The 19,741-nt window shown below is 49.6% G+C and overlaps 1 protein-coding gene across 2 annotated transcripts in view; it reads right to left on the bottom strand.

The window, feature by feature from the left end:
- Positions 1-432: 432 nt before the first annotated feature.
- The window catches only part of LOC140117147 (olfactory receptor 52N2-like), a 135,789-nt gene continuing 116,480 nt past the window's right edge, over positions 433-19,741 (bottom strand). For both annotated transcript variants that reach the window (XM_072133611.1, XM_072133612.1), the window contains exon 5: positions 433-3,061. In XM_072133611.1, coding sequence (XP_071989712.1) covers positions 2,095-3,048 — 954 coding nt within the window. In that variant the 5' untranslated portion in view covers positions 3,049-3,061 and the 3' untranslated portion in view covers positions 433-2,094. The remainder of the gene's footprint in view (positions 3,062-19,741) is intronic.

Raw genomic sequence — 19,741 nt, 5'->3', positions numbered from 1 at the left:
ATCGGGGGCACAGCAGCACACATCGGGGGCACAGCAGCATGGAGACATCAGGGGCACAGCAGCACGGAGACATCGTGGGCACAGCAGCACACATCGGGGGCACAGCAGCACACATCGGGGGCACAGCAGCACGGAGACATCGTGGGCACAGCAGCACACATCGGGGGCACAGCAGCACGGAGACATCGTGGGCACAGCAGCACACATCGTGGGCACAGCAGCACACATCGGGGGCACAGCAGCACACATCGGGGGCACAGCAGCACGGAGACATCGTGGGCACAGCAGCACGGAGACATCGGGGAGACTTCAGTGGAAGAAGAGGAACGGATCCCGGGACAGCGTATCTCCCGACAAGTAAGCAGATGTGCCGAACATCTGCAATCTATTCTTCACTGTGTTTTTCACTTAAATGATCCTGTGCTCACTGTTTTTATTCTATTCTTCACTGTTCTTCACATCTGCTAACTTGTCGGGAGATAATATACGCGCGGTGAAGTGAAGAATAGATTGCAGATGTTTGACAATCTTTTTCTTTTTCAATTAAATAACACATTTTTTTCCCGAACCATGGTCCCTTTGAAAAATGCTTGAGTCTCCCATTGACTTCAATGGGGCTCGTTATTCGAGACAAGCACTCGAGCATCGGGAAAAGTTCGTCTCGACTTAACGAGCACTCGAGCATTTTAGTGCTCGCTCATCTCTAGTCTTAACGTCTCTAGTCTGTCTTGTCTAATTAGGTGCCGCATCTGAGTTGTTATTCCTGATATAGTGGCTGTAGACTGTTGTATCCAGTGTTTCATTATGCTCCGTTTGGCCAAGAAAAGAAAGGCATGAATGTCCGTTCTTATGTCTTCCTAGATCTCTTTGTTCTCTACATCATGGAAAATCAGTACCAGGGGACCAAGGGGCAAGTTGACTGTCCAGTGGGTGGTTATGTGCTCCCTAACTTTCTCCCATAATGTCTGTATGTGGTCACATGCCCATACGCCGTGCCATAGGTCAGTATTGGGTGTTGAACACTTTGGGCATTTCGTTATCCTGTCAGGTCAAGCAGTTGTCTTTGGCAGGTCAAAACCATAGTACCCTTGGTGGAGTATTCTAAAATACGTCTCCCTCCATTGTTCACTGATTACAAATTTCCTAACTTGCTTCCACCCTTTCATTTAGTCTTCTTTGTCTACTTAAAACCTATCTCCTCCATTTTACTCTCTGCAATCCGAACAACTCTGTCCTCCAGCTGACTCCTCCGGCCTTCTAAACCATTGTATCCTAGACCTCTCCGACCTTCCTAAACTCCTTTGCTCCCCCAGACCAATGTGGTGTAACCCAGACTCCATGACCCATTTTCAAAGCTGTCTTCACTCTTTTAGACCCTTTGTCAACCTCTAGACCCATTGTCATCCTTTGGACCCTCTTTTAGACCCATTATCTTCCTGTAGAACTATCATCCACCTCAAGACCATTAACCTAGTCTAGATCCATCATTCTTCTCTAGACCATCATCCTAGCTCTAAGCCTATTAACCTCCTCTAGACCCATTTTTCTCCTCTGGACCCATTGTTCACCATAAAACCCGTTATCCTCCTCTAGACCCATCATCTTTCTCCACAACCATTGTCCTCCACCAGACCCTTTGTATTCCTCCAGATAAATTGACTTCGTCCAGACCCATCATCCTCCTCTACACCCATTGTCATCCTTCAGACCTATAGTCCTCCTATAGACCAATTACCTTGCTCCACACCCATCATACTCCTCCAGATCCATTGTCCTTCTCCAGACTCATCATCCTCTACACCCATTGTCTACATGTATACAGTATACATGTCTGGAACTTCTCCAGGATTTATGATGATGTAAAATACTATAGATAATGTTTTTTTCCATATATGGTTTTTATATGTTTGTATGAAAAGAAAAGTCTTTGTTTAGCATTTTTCATGTACTTTACAAAAATAATAGTTCAAAAGGTTCAATAAAATGAAGAGTTCTCCAATGGTGATGGATCTTCCATCCAGCATCAGGTGAGCACAGATAATATTACAGATCGCCTACACCCTTCCATATTTACTACATTGAACAGTACAAATCTTAATATGCAACAGGTGTAAAGAGATGGAAAGCTGCAGTGCGGATCTCCTGGGTTCTCACACCATAGATGATGGGGTTCAGAGTTGGTGGGATGAGCAGGTAGATGTTGGACATGATGACATGGATGTATGGAGCAATATTTCCTATCCTGTAAGTCACAAAAGAAAACAGTCCCAGAGTATAGAGCATGAGGATGGTACAAATGTGGGATGAACATGTCCCAAAGGCTTTACTCTTTGCATTCTTAGTGGAAAGTCGGAAAACTGCCCTCAGTATTAAGTAGTAGGACACAGCAATGCAGGAGATATCAAATACAATGACTATCAGGACCACGGTCAAGCCATAGGCATTGTCGATGGTGATGTCTGTACAGGACAACTGCGCTACCGCCATGTGGTCACAGTAGGAGTGAGGGATGATGTGGCTCTGGCAGTACGGGAGTCTACTGGACATCCAGGAAATTGGGATCACGATGACTGTGCTTCTTATGACCAGGACCAGCACAATTTTCATTATAAGGGTGTTGGTTAGGACACTTATGTAATGGAGGGGATTACAGATAGCCATGTATCTATCAAAGGCCATGGCCATGAGGATCCCGGACTCTAGAGATGAAAGGCAATGAACAAAGAACATCTGGATGTAGCAGGAGAGAAAGCTGATCTCCTTTTGATTGAGCCAGAAGATGCAGAACATCTTGGGGACAATGGAGTTTAACATAATAATATCTGTGAGGAACAGACTACAGAGGAAATAATACATGGGGTTGTGGAGCCGCGGTTCTGATACAATGAGGAGAACCATCAGGGGGTTCCCACACATCGCTAAGACGTACATGATGAGAAGAATGATGGATATCCACACATGGGATGGCTCAACGCCCGGAAGTCCCTCCAGGATGAAGATATCGGGGTAAATGTCAGAGAGGTTGGTGGAGGTCATGATCTTGTCCATGGATGGAGTTGACCTGCAGAATGATCAACATAAAGAAATCTAAAGAAATTCCATTTGGTGGGAACCAATCAGCCGCCCATACTAACCCCTTGTAGAGCAAAGTCCCTAGAGCACAGGAGAACCACGGGTCCTATGGCAGACTCTCAGATGTGTCGTTTTATATTTCTATATGTCTTTTCCTGTTAGTGCATGTCGCACTGCGTGTGTGTCTGTATTGTGGGGTTACATTTACTATACATTACACATTACCTAAGTATTTCTTGGACTATATTCAATTGGGTGAAGTTCTTGGATATTTATGCTGATGAGTTACAACATCCTCTGAGAGTAACAAGGCATTTCCCGTGCCTCTCGCCCCTCGCCAGCATGCCACACGCACCCGGCTCCTGATCTATCCTGTCCGGCCCCTGCTCCTGTTGCTCCATCCTCCTCAGCCGTGCGTGTGCGTTCCCGACTCCTAGGGCACATGCGCGGTGGCTTCTGCAGATTTAAAGGGCCAGTGCGCCACTAATTGCCGCTGGCCTATCTAAGGTAAACTATTTCAACTTGCCTCTTCCTGTTACCCTTGCCGGATATTCGTGCCTAGAGCCTTAGTGAAAGCTGTGTCTATGCCTTGTGCTGTTTGCTACCATCGTGGTCCAACAATCCCGAGAGATTGCCGCTCGTCATGATTAGCTGAAACAGGTCACCGCCATGCTGCAGCAGCTGCTAGCCACCCACCAACAACAACAGGTTCCTGAGGCTGCTCCCACATCTCCCTCTACCCCGGCTTGTCTTCCTGCTGCTGAACCTAGGCTACGGTTGTCTATGCCCAGCAAGTATGATGGCGATTCTAAGACGTACAGGGGCTTTATAACCTAGTGTTACCTGCACCTAGAATTCATGCCATCTCAATTCATCACGGAGCGATCCAAGGTGGCATTCATCGTCAGCCTCCTCTCTGGGAGAGCCCTGGCCTGGGCTACTCCTCTTTGGGATAGAGATGACCTGGTCACGGCTAATCTCACTGCATTTCTGGCAGAGTTCCGGTTCGTCTTTGAGGATCCCGCCCGGGCCTCTTCTGCTGAGACTGCAATGATGAATCTCATCATGGGAGAAAAATCCATGGGAGAAAATGCTGTCCAGTTCTGTATCCTGGCCTCGGAACTCTCCTGGAATGACGCTCTGTCCGCTCGGGACCTGCCGCCTACCCTGAGTGGCCTCATCACCCTAGCCACCCGAATTGATGTGCAATTTAGGGAGCGTGCCGTAGAGTTACGCCTGGAACAACCCCAAGTCCGTCCACAACGTCTTCCTCGCCTGGCTCCTGCTTTCCAAAGACCGCTCCAGCCTCCAGTTGTACCATCTGCAGAAGAGCCTATCGAGGTGGACAGAGCCAGACTCTCTTCCCAGGAGCGTATCAGAAGACGTCAGGGAAAAGTTTGCTTCTATTGTGCCTAGTGTCCTGAGCACTTCCTGGGGTCTTATCCTATCCATTCCCAACTTCCGGGAAATGCTAGCACCTAGGGTTCTTGGGAGAAGCGTCCCTAGGTGAAAGCAAAGCTTCTCCACGCCTGATGACACTGATGCTTCTCAGCATTGGCACCGGTCCAGTACTGGACCAAGCCGCTGACCAGTGGGCTGCACATGGAAAGACTGACTTTTTATGTGCTACCACGGTACACCTTCTCCATCCTGTTGGGTCTACCATGGATCCAAATCACAACCTGATCCGGCCACAGGCCCCAGGATCTGTATGCTTGGTATACCCGGCAAGGTATAATTAGAGAACATACACTGGGTGCTTTCAGAGCACCAAAAGGTAGAAGTTATCCAAGGACCAAGAACCCAGTTGGATTGGTGAACTAGGAGCACTCGATCAGGAACATTAGAGCACCTGGCAGCACACAGAGCGTGAACCAGGCACCGAGAAGCTAAGTGACCCATAGATAAGATATTCACTGCACATATACACATCACATACAGTATATAACACACCATATAGATACACATACATACACATAGAGAACATAGACACATCACACACAGTATGTAACATACCATATACATACATATATACACACATAGAGAACATATACACATCACATACAGTATATAACACACCATATACATACACATAGAGAACATATGCACATCACATATAAACATGACACACAGTATATAACACCATATACATACATATACACACACATAGAGAACATATTCACTGCACATACAGTATATAACACACCGTATACACACACATAGAGAACATATTCACATCACACACAGTATATAACACACCATATACATACATATACATACACATAGAGAACATATACACATCACATATAGTATATAACACACCATATACATACATATACATACACATAGAGAACATATACACATCACATACAGTATATAACACCATATACATACATATACACACACATAGAGAACATATACACATCACATACAGTATATAACACCATATACATACACATAGAGAACATATACACATCACATATAGTATATAACACACCATATACATTCACATAGAGAACATATGCACAGCACATATACACATTTAAGAAAGTGAGAGGTGTCGTGTGGGACTTTCTGTCCTCCGGGCAGATAAAAAGTACATGGTAAAAGCTCTGGATTTGTCTGCTGTAACCCAAGGGGTAATGCAGACCTGTAGTGAGCAGGAGTAGTCTGTCTGGTCTATGTTGGCCTCGCTGGCATAGACACCTTTGTAATGTCCATACTGGGCCTGCTTATTATGGAGTAGGGGTAGGCTGGTAGTGGGACTCCTACTCCACCCAGGCTTCGGTCCTAGGTTTCTGTATAGCCCACAGGTGCGGGTCACAGACCTCGTTAGAGCCTGATTTAGGCTGCAGGCCAGAAGCAGCAGGTGAGGCACTACCTGGGGAGCTGAAGGAAGGACTGTGTTCACACAGCAAAGGTAACTGAGTGCCTCTTGACATTCTGCTGGCCAAGAGCTTGTGCCAGGCAGCCTAGTACATGTATAGTCAGGTGCTGTTATTGTATTAGGCAGTGCCCAGCCGGGTAGGGTTTATTTTGTATGTGCGTAAGCCAAGGCTGAATTGGTGTTTTGGAGAAGAAGTGATTTTGGACCTGCTTCCTGCACTACTACAAGGCATCTACCAGAGCAATTCCCCACACATGGTGGAGGATGCGGGCAAAGTGCGATGAAGTACACACTAGTTTCATGTCCTGGATGTCGACAGCGCTGAAGCTGCATGCCCCAGACATGGAAGAGTTAGTAAAGCAGCTTGTCCAGTCCAATGTGCAGCAGCAGCAGACCAACTTGTAGCAGCAGGAAAGGCATGAGAGGACAATTGCTGCGCAGTAACAGGCCAACTTGCAACAGCAGAAAACAGATTACTGCTCCAGTAGGTGACAGCCCTGGCAGCTGCTCAGCAAAGGACTGTCCCAGCAATGACTGTGAATATGCCAGGAAAGAGTTCTGCAAAGCCATGACAAAGATGACAGCAGAGGACGATGTGGAGGCCTATCTGACAGGGTTTGAGAGGGTGGCCACACGTGAGAGGTTGCCATAGCAATTCTAGGTAGAGGTGTTGGCCCCTTTCCTTGTCGCTGATCCCCAGCAGACATACTATGATCTGAGCGAGGAGGATGCCCAGGACTACCCCAAGGTAAAGGAAGAGATCATGGCCCGACTAGGTGTGGATCTGCATCTAATTGCTCAAAGAGTGCACGACTGGAGTTACCAGGAGGCGCTACCACCAAGGAGACAGATGCACCAACTGATTCATCAGGTCCGCAAGTGACATCAACTCTAGCCCAGGTTGTGTAGGAAGTTGTTTTGGACCGTTTCCTGTGGGCCTTGCTGGGTGAGATCCAGCAGTGGGTGGGACACAGGGACCCGTCTGATGCCGAGGCACTGGTAGGGTTGGTGGAGAGGTTTTGTGCTACCCAGTCCCTAAAAAAGGGAGCCCATTATACCAGGGCAGGCCCAAAGGCACGGAAGGTCATGTCACCCATGAGTCCTCAGGCTAAAACCACTTCCCATGGAGGTACCCCAGGGGAGGAGCAGGGGGGAGGCTCCCCCCTATTGGACCTGCCAGGAGCCAGATCATATTGCAGCCCATTGCCCCAATTCCTCAGATCCCATGGACTGCAGTTCTGCCAGAAGGGTTTCTCTCTATGCTGCCCCAGTCTACACAGATACTAGCCCCGACTCTGCTGATGAGTGCCACCTATGCCGGATGAATGCAGCAGGGTATCCAGGGTTGGCCCTGCTGGAATCAGGCAGTCGGGTGACCTTAATTAATGGGTCCCTCATAGACCTCAAGATAGCCACAGGGCGCACAATTGGAGTCATGTGCCTCTATGGGGACGTAATGGACTACCCCACCACAATTATTAACTTCCAGACCTCTTGTGGGGAGAAGTCTGGGATTGTCATGAACTTGCCCCATGACTTTATCTTGGGACGGGACTTCCCCATGTTTTGGACTTTATGGCGGGGAAACCAAGAATTGGGGGTTCATTCTCCTGTGTCGTCTGGTCAGATCTCAGAACCCGATCCTAATGACCCAGACTCTGGGGTTCCTGCGGTAGGGGTGGCTACCGTAGAAGAAGATGGTAGATTAACATTTCCCCTAGATGTTATGGCAGACGAAACTGAGGAGGTAGTGACAGAGCCGCAATTGTCAGATTCGGAGGTATCCCATGAAAACTTCAGTACAGCACAACTCCAGGACCCCACTCTGGTCCGCGCCAGAGAAAATGTAGTAGAAATTAATGAAGCACCTCAGCACAGAGGTGCTGATAAGTTGTTTCCTCGAGTGGTGGTTAATCAGGAATTATTGTACTGAGTTGATAGGGTGCATGGTGAGACTTGGGAGCAATTAATGGTACCACAGCCATATCACCAAATGGTATTGGACCTCGCACATAAGCATGTTATGGGAGGACACCTAGGCACCACAAAAACACTGAAACGCATCTTGCAACGTTTCTATCTGCCAGGAGTGTATGATAAGGTAAAAAAATATTGTGAAATTTGCCCTGAGTGTCAATTGCATGCTCCTATGGTACACTTTCGAAGTCCGTTGGTACCTCTGCCGATTATTGAGGTATCCTTTGAAAGGATCGCTATGGATTTGGTTGGTCCTCTGGTTAAATCTGCTCGGGGGCACCAGCATATTCTGGTAGTCATGGACTATGCTACCCGATACCCTGAGGCCATCCCACTATGGCATGCATCTGCAAAATTAATTGCTAAAGAATTGTTTGCCATGTTTTGCCGAGTAGGACTTCCCAAGGAGATCCTCACAGATCAGGGAACCCCATTCATGTCAAAAGTCACCAAGGAGCTATGTCGGATCTTTAATATTAAACAGTTACGCACCTTTGTGTACCATCCTCAGACGGATGGATTGGTAGAATGGTTCAACAAAACTCTACAGAGTATGCTAAAAAAGTGGTGAACAAGGATGGGAAGGACTGGGATGTACTGTTGCCATATTTAATGTTCGCCATCCGAGAAGTCCTACAAGCCGCTACTGGGTTTTCACCGTTTGAGTTAGTGTATGGCGGACATCCCAGAGGTCTCCTGGACATAGCCAAGGAGACATGTGAACAAGAGCCCACCCCCCACAAAAGTGTAATAGACCATATCATTGATATGTAGGACAGGGTGGCGGCTGTCATGCCCATAGTCAAGGAGCATGTGGAGGAGGCACAAAGAACTCAAAGCCGGGTTTATAACAGGTCAGCAAAAGTAAGGACCTTTAATCTCGGTGATCGGGTACTTGTACCTCAGCAAGGACCATATGAGGTTCTAGAGAAAATAGGAGAAGTGAACTACAGGATACGTCGGCCCGGACGGAGAAAACCCGAGCAGACTTATCACAACAGCAGATCTCCTTACCAAAGGACAACAGCGAGAGGCTCGAGAGTTTGTAGCAAGAAATACAGTGTTGCCCAGATACACATCTGTAATGAAACATGATATTGTCACTGAGCCAGGGGGAAAGGTAAGATCAAGGCCGCACCGAGTCCCTGAGGCTCGTAGGCAAGCCACTTCAGAGGAGGTTCAGAAGATGCTGAAACTACGGGTTACTGAGGAGTCCAAAAGTGAGTGGGCCAGTCCCATTGTTCAAATCCCTAAACCTGATGGGACGTTGCGATTTTGCTATGATTTCCCATGCCACAGGTTGACAAGCTTATTGAGGGACTAGGGGGAGCTTGGTACTTCACCACACTGGACCTAACCAAAAGATATTGGCAGGTATCCCTGACAGATAGGGCTAAAGAAAAGACAGCCTTTATCACCCCTGAGGGCCTTTTTCACTATGTTGTGTTACCGTCCGGGATTCATGGGGCCCCCACCACCTTCCAACGGTTAATGGACATAGTGTTAAAGCCACATAGGACATACGCCTCAGCCTATCTGGATGATATCATCATTTACAGCCAGGACTGAGAGTCACAAGGGCAGCGGGCCTGACTGCAAACCCAAGAAGTGTGACTATTTGGGGTATGTGATTGGTCGAGGCATAATTAAATCTCTGGTCAACAAGATTGACGCTATACAGGGTTGGCCTCACCCAGTGAGCACCAAACAAGTCAGGGCATTCCTGGGCATTGTCGGGTACTACCGACGGTTTATACCAAACTTTGCCACTGTATCCGCTCCCCTGACAGACCTGCTGAAGGGTAAAAGGCCTGTCATGGTGCGGTGGAATGAACAAGCAGAAGGGGCTTTTCAGGCATTGAAGTCTGCGTTGTGTGGATCTCCCGTCCTCATTACGCCAAACTTCAAGGGAGAGTTTATTGTGCAGACGGATGCGTCAGATGTAGGGCTGGGGGCTGTCTTCCCACAGGAGGTGAATGGAGAGGAACACCCCATTACCTACCTGAGCAGGAAGAGGAACACCCCATTACCTACCTGAGCAGGAAGAGGAACACCCCATTACCTAGCTGAGCAGGAAGCTCACGCCAGCAGAGAAAAATTACAGTATCGTAGAGAAGGAATGTCTGGCGATAAAGTGGGCATTAGAGTCCCTACGGTACTACTTGCTGGGACGACGGTTCCGTCTAATAACTGACCACTCTCCTCTCACATGGATGAGTAGAACTAAAGAGAGGAACGCCAGGGTCACTAGGTGGTTCTTGTCCCTCCAAAATTTCAGTTTCACGGTTGAGCACAGAGGCACGGTGGGTCTTAACTGAGGGGGAGGGTATGTGAGAAAGTGAGAGGTGTCGTGTGGGAGAACCGCTATCTGTCCTACAGGCAGATAAAATGCAGGTGGTACAAGTCCTGGATTTGTCTGCAGTAACTCAGTGACCAGTGCAGACCTGTAGTGAGCAGGAGTAGTCTGTCTGGTCTATGTTGGCCTCGCTGGCATAGACACCTTTGTAATGTCCATACTGGGCCTGCTTATTATGGAGTAGGGGTTGGCTGGTAGTGGGACTCCTACTCCACCTAGGCTTCGGTCCTAGGTTTCTGTATAGCCCACAGGTGCGGGTCACAGACCTCGTTAGAGCCTGATTTAGGCTGCAGGGGAGCTGAAGGCAGGACTGTGTTCACACAGCAAAGGTAACTGAGTGCCTCCTGACATTCTGCTGGCCAAGAGCTAGTACATGTATAGTCAGGTGCTGTTATTGTATTAGGCAGTGCCCAGCCGGGTAGGGTTTATTTTGTATGTGCGTAAGCCAAGGCTGAATTGGTGTTTTGGAGAAGAAGTGATTTTGGACCTGCTTCCTGCACTACTACAAGGCATCTACCAGAGCAATTCCCCACACATGGTGGAGGATGTGGGCAAAGTGCGATGAAGTACACACTAGTTTCATGTCCTGAATGTCGACAGCGCTGAAGCTGCAAGCCCCAGACATGGAAGAGTTAGTAAAGCAGCTTGTCCAGTCCAATGTGCAGCAGCAGCAGACCAACTTGTAGCAGCAGGAAAGGCATGAGAGGACAATTGCTGCGCAGTAACAGGCCAACTTGTAACAGCAGGAAACAGATTACTGCTCCAGTAGGTGACAGCCCTGGCAGCTGCTCAGCAAAGGACTGTCCCAGCAATGACTGTGAATATGCCAGGAAAGAGTTCTGCAAAGCCATGACAAAGATGACAGCAGAGGACGATGTGGAGGCCTATCTGACAGGGTTTGAGAGGGTGGCCACACGTGAGAGGTTGCCATAGCAATTCTAGGCAGAGGTGCTGGCCCCTTTCCAAGGGGTAATGCAGACCTGTAGTGAGCAGGAGTAGTGTGTCTGGTCTATGTTGGCCTCGCTGGCATAGACACCTTTGTAATGTCCATACTGGGCCTGCTTATTATGGAGTAGGGGTAGGCTGGTAGTGGGACTCCTACTCCACCCGGGCTTCGCTCCTTGGTTCCGGTATAGCCCACAGGTGCGGGTCACAGGTGCAGGATCACGGGTGCAGGGTCACAGGGGCGGGTCACAGGTGCAGGGTCACAGGGACAGGTCACCGGTGCAGGGTCACATGGGCAGGACACAGGCCTCATTAGAGCCTGATTTAGGCTGCAGGGCAGAAGCAGTAGGAGAGGCACTACCTGGAGAGCTGAAGGCTGGACCGTGTTCACACAGCGAAGGTAACTGAGTGCCTCCTGTACTACTGCTGGCCAAGAGCGTGTGTCTGGCAGCCTGGTGCAGGTATTGGTAGCTGTTATTGTTGTATTAGGCAGTGCCCAGCCGGGCAGGGTTTATTTTGTATTTTGTATGTGCCTAAGCCAAGGCTGAATTTGTGTTTTGGCAGAGAAGTGTTAATAAAACACCTGATTTTGGACTTTAACTCTGCGTGTCCCTGCTTCCTGCACTGCTACAAGGCATCTACCAGAGCAATTCCCCACAACATCAATACATTCATACATATGTATATACTCGCTGTCAGTCTTATCTCTGGGGGAAGTAGAGATGAAACATTTTGCGGCTTCCCTGGACATTTCTTATGTGAGCTCCAGGCCGTGTACTGTGGATGATGCGGCAGGGTATATACATCTTATACTGTACAATGTGCTGTATAATATTTATATACCGGAGCACATCATCCCCTCCTAAGTGCCGGGCCCCCTGACACTGCGGGCCCCATAGCAGCTGCTAGCACTGTAGTTACACTCCTGATTACCAGCTTATCATTAGCTGTGCTATAGTTATAGTGGAAACGCGTTGGTGGTGGCTCTATGGACTGTGACTGCATATACATTATAAGATGAATTCAGTAAAGACCAGAGGTTTCAAACTACATTTGAGGGTCTATGAAGGAACACAAATCTGATCCTGAGCATGAACCTCCATCCCCAGACGTCCCAGAAGCCCTGTATACAGGATAATGGGAGAAGGACCTGGGTTTTTATACTTCTAAATTTATTCCAATAGGTAACAAGTTTAGACGGGCGAGATTACACCCCGCGTGGCTTACAGCTACAGTTAAAAGGGCAATTAATGAGAAAAAGAGGGCATTTAAAAAATATAAATCTGACGGGTCACCTGAGGCTTTCAATACTTACAAAAAACTTACCAAAATCTGTAAAAAAGAAATCAAATCAGCCAAAATACAAAATGAAAGACAGGTGGCTAAAGATAGCAAAACAAATCCCAAGAAATTTTTTAGGTATATCAATGCAAAAAAAAATGGGTCACAACAGGTTGGACCCCTTTATTCTGAAAATGGGGCATCGGTGACTGGAGACCAGGAGAAGGCGGAGATACTTAATAGGTTTTTTAGCTCCGTTTATACAATAGAAGAGAGAACTTCTGACTTGGGTGGTGCAAGTGCGGGTCATGGATCCTGTGATATACTAGGCTGGCTAAATGTAGACATTATCCAATCTAAGCTCAATAAAATCAATGTGTACAAAGCTCCTGGACCAGATGGGTTACACCCCAGAGTTCTTAAAGAACTCAGTTCTGTTATTGCTGTACCACTGTCTAAAATCTTCAGGGATTCCGTAATGTCTGGTGTGGTGCCAAGTGACTGGCGCAAGGCAAATGTGGTGCCAATATATAAAAAGGGCTCTAGAACTTCGCCTGGCAATTACAGGCCTGTAAGCTTAACTTCCATTGTGGGGAAAGTATTGGAAGGGTTAGTAAAAGACTACATACTGGAGTATGTGACATCAAATAGTATAATAAGTGACAGCCAGCATGGGTTTACTAAGAATAGAAGTTGTCAAACTAACCTTATCTGCTTTTATGAAGAGGTGAGCAGGTGCCTGGATGGAGGAGCAGCTGTGGATATTGTGTTCTTGGACTTTGCAAAGGCATTTGACACTGTCCCTCATAGACGCCTGATGGGTAAAATTAGGGCCATTGGTTTGGCAGAAATCATTTGCAATTGGATTGAAAACTGGCTGAAGGATCGTATCCAGAGAGTTGTGGTCAATGATTCCTACTCGGAATGGTCACCAGTTATGAGTGGTGTACCCCAGGGTTCTGTGCTTGGCCCACTACTATTTAATATATTTATTAATGATATAGAGGTAGGAATTAATAGCACTGTGTCTATTTTTGCAGATGACACCAAACTGTGTAGTGTAATACAGTCTATGGAGGATGGGGGGAGTAGTACAAGCTGTGTAGTGTAATACAGTCTATGGAGGATGGGAGTAGTAGCTGCAGGTGACTTGGACAAACTGAATGTTTGGTCATCCACTTGGCAAATGAGGTTTAATGTGGATAAATGTAAGGTTATGCACCTGGGGGCCAATAATCCAAAGGCAAAATATGTCCTTGGGGGAGTAAATCTGGGAGAGTCCCTTGTTGAGAAGGACCTAGGGGTACTAGTAGATCATAAATTGCATAACAGCATGCAATGTCAATCAGCTGCCTCTAAAGCCAGTAGGATCTTGTCATGTATCAAAAGTGGTATGGACTCTCGTGATAGGGATGTAATATTACCACTATACAAGGCACTGGTTCGGCCACACCTGGAATATGCAGTCCAGTTCTGGGCACCGGTCCATAAAAAGGATGCCCTGGAGCTGGAGAAGGTTCAACGTAGAGCCACAAAAATGATAAGGGGTATGGAGGGTCTCAGTTATGAGGAAAGATTAAAACAACTAGATTTATTTAGTCTGGAAAAGAGACGACTACGAGGGGACATGATTAATTTATTTAAATATATGAATGGTCCATACAAAAAATATGGTGGTAAGTTGTTTCAGATTAGATCAAATCAAAAGACGAGGGGGCACTGTCTCCGTTTGGAGAAACCAAGGTTTAATCACCGGAGGCGACAGGGCTTCTTTACTATGAGAACTGTCAATCTATGGAATAGCCTGGCTCAGGCGCTGGTCACAGCAGGGACAGCAGAGAGCTTCAAGAAGGGTCTAGATGCCTTTTTACACCTAAATAACATTGATGGTTATGTTATATAGAATTGTTTCCCCTAAATCCCTTCCTCATCCAATCCCTTCCCTTCCTCATCCAATCCCTTCCCTTCCTTGGTTGAACTTGATGGACAAGTGTCTTTTTTCAACCGTAGAAACTATGAAACTATGAAACTATGACCTCACCCTATTCTCCAGGGTCCTCTCCACTAGTGATTCCAGCTGCTTTGTTACATCCATCCGAAATATCTAATGAATATATACAGGCAGTCCCTGTACCACATCAGTTCTGTAGGTTTGTTCTTAAGTTGAATTTGTATGTAAGTCAAAACTGTATATTTTATAATTGTAATCCCAGACAAAATTTCTTTTGTACCCCCGACCTCTGTCTCCTGACCTCCACCCTGTGTATCACTACACCTAACCCTGTTCCTGACTTACACCCAGTGTGTAACGCTATAACACTGTTACTATCCTCCTACCCTGTTACTATCAGATACAGGGTTACATATAGGGGTACACAGGGGGGAGATCAGGAGCAGGGTTATATATAGGGGTACAGTACCCCTATATATAACCTGTTCCTGACCTCCACCCTGTGTACCCCTATAACTGACCCGGTCTTTACCTCCATACTGTGTGTACCTCTAAACCTGACCCAGTTCCTGAAGTCCACCCTGTGCACCCCTAGATATAACCCTTATCCTAACCTCCACCCTGTGTGTACCCCTATACCTTATCTGGCCCTCACCTCCACACCTAAATATAACCCTGTACCTGATCTACCCCCTGTGTACCCCTATATAACACTGCTCCTCATATTCTCCCTGTGTACCCCTATATATAAAACCTGCTCACGATCTCCACCTTGTGTGTACCCCTATATCTTACCCTGCTCCTGACCTCCACCCTGTGTACCCCTATACCTGACCCTGCTCCTGACCTCCACCCTGTGTGTACCCCTATACCTGACCCTGCTCCTGACCTCCACCCTGTGTGTACCCCTATACCTGACCCTGCTCCTGGCCTCCACCCTGTGTGTACCCCTATACCTAACCCTATTCCTGAACTCCAACCTATGCACCCCTATATATAACCTTAATTCTAACCTCCACCCTGTGTGTACCCTTATACCTAGCCCACTCCTCAACTCCATACTGTGTGTACCCTATACCTGACCCAGCTCCTGACCTCCACCCTGTGTGTACCCCTATACCTGACACTTATCCTGGCCTCCACCCTGTGTGTACCCCTATACCTGACACTGCTCCTGACCTCCACCCTGTGTGTACCCCTATACCTGACACTGCTCCTGGCCTCCACCCTGTGTGTACCCCTATACCTGACCCTGCTCCTGCCCTCCAGCCTGTGTGTACCCCTATACCTGACCCTGCTCCTGACCTCCGCCCTGTGTGTACCCTATACCTGACACTGCTCCTGACCTCCACCCTGTGTGTACCCCTATACCTGACCCTGCTCCTGACCTCCACCCTGTGTGTACCCCTATACCTGACACTGCTCCTGGCCTCCACCCTGTGTGTACCCCTATACCTGACACTGCTCCTGGCCTCCACCCTGTGTGTACACCTATACCTGACCCTGCTCCTGACCTCCACCCTGTGTGTACCCCTATACCTGACACTGCTCCTGGCCTCCACCCTGTGTGTACCCCTATACCTGACACTGCTCCTGGCCTCCACCCTGTGTGTACCCTATACCTGACCCTGCTCCTGACCTCCACCCTGTGTGTACCCCTATACCTGACCCTGCTCCTGACCTCCACCCTGTGTGTACCCCTATACCTGACACTGCTCCTGACCTCCACCCTGTGTGTACCCCTATACCTGACCCTGCTCCTGACCTCCACCCTGTGTGTACTCCTATACCTGACCCTGCTCCTGACCTCCACCCTGTGTGTACCCCTATACCTGACCCTGCTCCTGGCCTCCACCCTGTGTACCCCTATACCTGACCCTGCTCCTGACCTCCACCCTGTGTGTACCCCTATACCTGACACTTATCCTGGCCTCCACCCTGTGTGTACCCTATACCTGACCCTGCTCCTGACCTCCACCCTGTGTGTACCCCTATACCTGACACTGCTCCTGACCTCCACCCTGTGTGTACCCCTATACCTGACACTGCTCCTGGCCTCCACCCTGTGTGTACCCCTATACCTGACCCTGCTCCTGCCCTCCAGCCTGTGTGTACCCCTATACCTGACCCTGCTCCTGACCTCCACCCTGTGTGTACCCCTATACCTGACACTGCTCCTGGCCTCCACCCTGTGTGTACCCCTATACCTGACCCTGCTCCTGCCCTCCAGCCTGTGTGTACCCCTATACCTGACCCTGCTCCTGACCTCCACCCTGTGTGTACCCCTATACCTGACCCTGCTCCTGACCTCCACCCTGTGTGTACCCCTATACCTGACACTGCTCCTGACCTCCACCCTGTGTGTACCCCTATACCTGACACTGCTCCTGACCTCCACCCTGTGTACCCCTATACCTGACACTGCTCCTGGCCTCCACCCTGTGTGTACCCCTATACCTGACACTGCTCCTGGCCTCCACCCTGTGTGTACCCCTATACCTGACACTGCTCCTGGCCTCCACCCTGTGTGTACCCTATACCTGACCCTGCTCCTGGCCTCCACCCTGTGTGTACCCCTATACCTGACCCTGCTCCTGACCTCCACCCTGTGTACCCCTATACCTGACACTGCTCCTGACCTCCACCCTGTGTGTACCCCTATACCTGACCCTGCTCCTGACCTCCACCCTGTGTGTACCCCTATACCTGACACTGCTCCTGACCTCCACCCTGTGTGTACCCCTATACCTGACACTGCTCCTGGCCTCCACCCTGTGTGTACCCTATACCTGACCCTGCTCCTGACCTCCACCCTGTGTGTACCCCTATACCTGACCCTGCTCCTGACCTCCACCCTGTGTGTACCCCTATACCTGACCCTGCTCCTGGCCTCCACCCTGTGTGTACCCCTATACCTGACACTGCTCCTGACCTCCACCCTGTGTACCCCTATACCTGACCCTGCTCCTGATTTCCAGCCTGTGTGCACCCCTTTACCTGACTCTGCTCCTGATCTCTACCCTGTGTACCCCTATACCTGACACTGCTCCTGACCTGCAGCCTGTGTGTACCCCTATACCTGACCCTGCTCCTGGCCTCCACCCTGAGTGTACCCCTATAACTGACACTGCTCCTGATCTCCACCCTGTGTGTACCCCTATACCTGACCTGCTTATGACCTGTACCCTGTGTACCCCTATATATAACCCTGTTCCTGATCTCCATCTTCTGTACCCCTATACCTGACCCTAATCCTGACCTCCACCCTGTGTACCCCTATATATAAGCCTTTCCCCTATCTCCACCCTGCTTACCCCTATAAATAACCCTGTTCCTGACCTCTACCCTGTGTGTACCCCTTTACCTAACCCTGCTCTCCACCCTGTGTACCCCTATACCTGACCCTGCTCCTGACCTCCACCCTGTGTACCCCTATACCTGACCCGGCTCCTGACCTCCACCCTGTGTGTACCCCTATACCTGACCCTGCTCCTGACCTCCACCCTGTGTGTACCCCTATACCTGACCCTGCTCCTGACCTCCACCCTGTGTACCCCTATACCTGACCCTGCTCCTGACCTCCACCCTGTGTGTACCCCTATACCTGACACTGCTCCTGATCTCCACACTGTGTGTACCCCTATACCTGACCTGCTTATGACCTGTACCCTGTGTACCCCTATACCTGACCCTGCTCCTGACCTCCACCCTGTGTGTACCCCTATACGTGACCCTGCTCTCCACCCTGTGTACCCCTATATATAAGCCTTTCCCCTATCTCCATCCTGCTTACCCCAATAAATAACCATGTTCCTGACCTCTACCCTGTGTGTACCCCTATACCTGACCCTGCTCCTGACCTCCAGCCTGTGTACCCCTATACCTGACCCTGCTCCTGACCTCCTCCGTGTGTGTACCCCTATACCTGACCCTGTTCCTGACCTCCACCCTGTGTGTACCCCTATACCTGACCCTGCTCCTGACCTCCACCCTGTGTGTACCCCTATACCTGACCCTGCTCCTGACCTCCACCCTGTGTGTACCCCTATACCTGACCCTGCTCCTGACCTCCACCCTGTGTGTACCCCTATACCTGACACTGCTCCTGATCTCCACCCTGTGTGTACCCCTATACCTGCTCCTGACCTCCACCCTGTGTGTACCCCTATACCTGACCCTGCTCTTGACCTCCACCCTGTGTGTACCCCTATACCTGACCCTGCTCCTGACCTCCACCCTGTGTGTACCCTATACCTGACCCTGCTCCTGACCTCCACCCTGTGTGTACCCTATACCTGACCCTGCTCCTGGCCTCCACCCTGTGTGTACCCCTATACCTGACCCTGCTCCTGACCTCCACCCTGTGTGTACCCCTATACCTGACCCTGCTCCTGACCTCCACCCTGTGTGTACCCCTATACCTGACCCTGCTCCTGGCCTCCACCCTGTGTGTACCCCTATACCTGACACTGCTCCTGGCCTCCACCCTGTGTGTACCCCTATACCTGACCCTGCTCCTGACCTCCACCCTGTGTGTACCCCTATACCTGACCCTGCTCCTGACCTCCAGCCTGTGTACCCCTATACCTGACCTCCAGCCTGTGTGTACCCCTATACCTGACCCTGCTCCTGACCTCCACCCTGTGTACCCCTATACCTGACCCAGCTCCTGACCTCCACCCTGTGTGTACCCCTATACCTGACACTGCTCCTGACCTCCACCCTGTGTGTACCCCTATACCTGACACTGCTCCTGGCCTCCACCCTGTGTGTACCCCTATACCTGACCCTGCTCCTGACCTCCAGCCTGTGTGTACCCCTATACCTGACCCTGCTCCTGACCTCCACCCTGTGTGTACCCCTATACCTGACCCTGCTCTCCACCCTGTGTGTACCCCTATACCTGACACTGCTTCTGACCTCCACCCTGTGTGTACCCCTATACCTGACCCTGCTCCTGGCCTCCACCCTGTGTGTACCCCTATACCTGACCCTGCTCCTGACCTCCACCCTGTGTACCCCTATACCTGACCCTGCTCCTGACCTCCACCCTGTGTGTACCCCTATACCTGACCCTGCTCCTGACCTCCACCCTGTGTATACCCCTATACCTGACCCTGCTCCTGGCCTCCACCCTGTGTACCCCTATACCTAACCCTGCTCCTGGCCTCCACCCTGTGTACCCCTATACCTGACCCTGCTCCTGACCTCCACCCTGTGTACCCCTATACCTGACCCTGCTCCTGACCTCCAGCCTGTGTGTACCCCTATA

This window comes from Engystomops pustulosus, chromosome 2 (genome assembly GCF_040894005.1).
Source record: "Engystomops pustulosus chromosome 2, aEngPut4.maternal, whole genome shotgun sequence".
NCBI classification, from domain to species: Eukaryota; Metazoa; Chordata; class Amphibia; order Anura; family Leptodactylidae; genus Engystomops; species Engystomops pustulosus.
The sequence above is the reverse complement of the archived record's forward strand: the minus strand, read 5'-3'. Positions and strand labels throughout refer to the sequence as shown.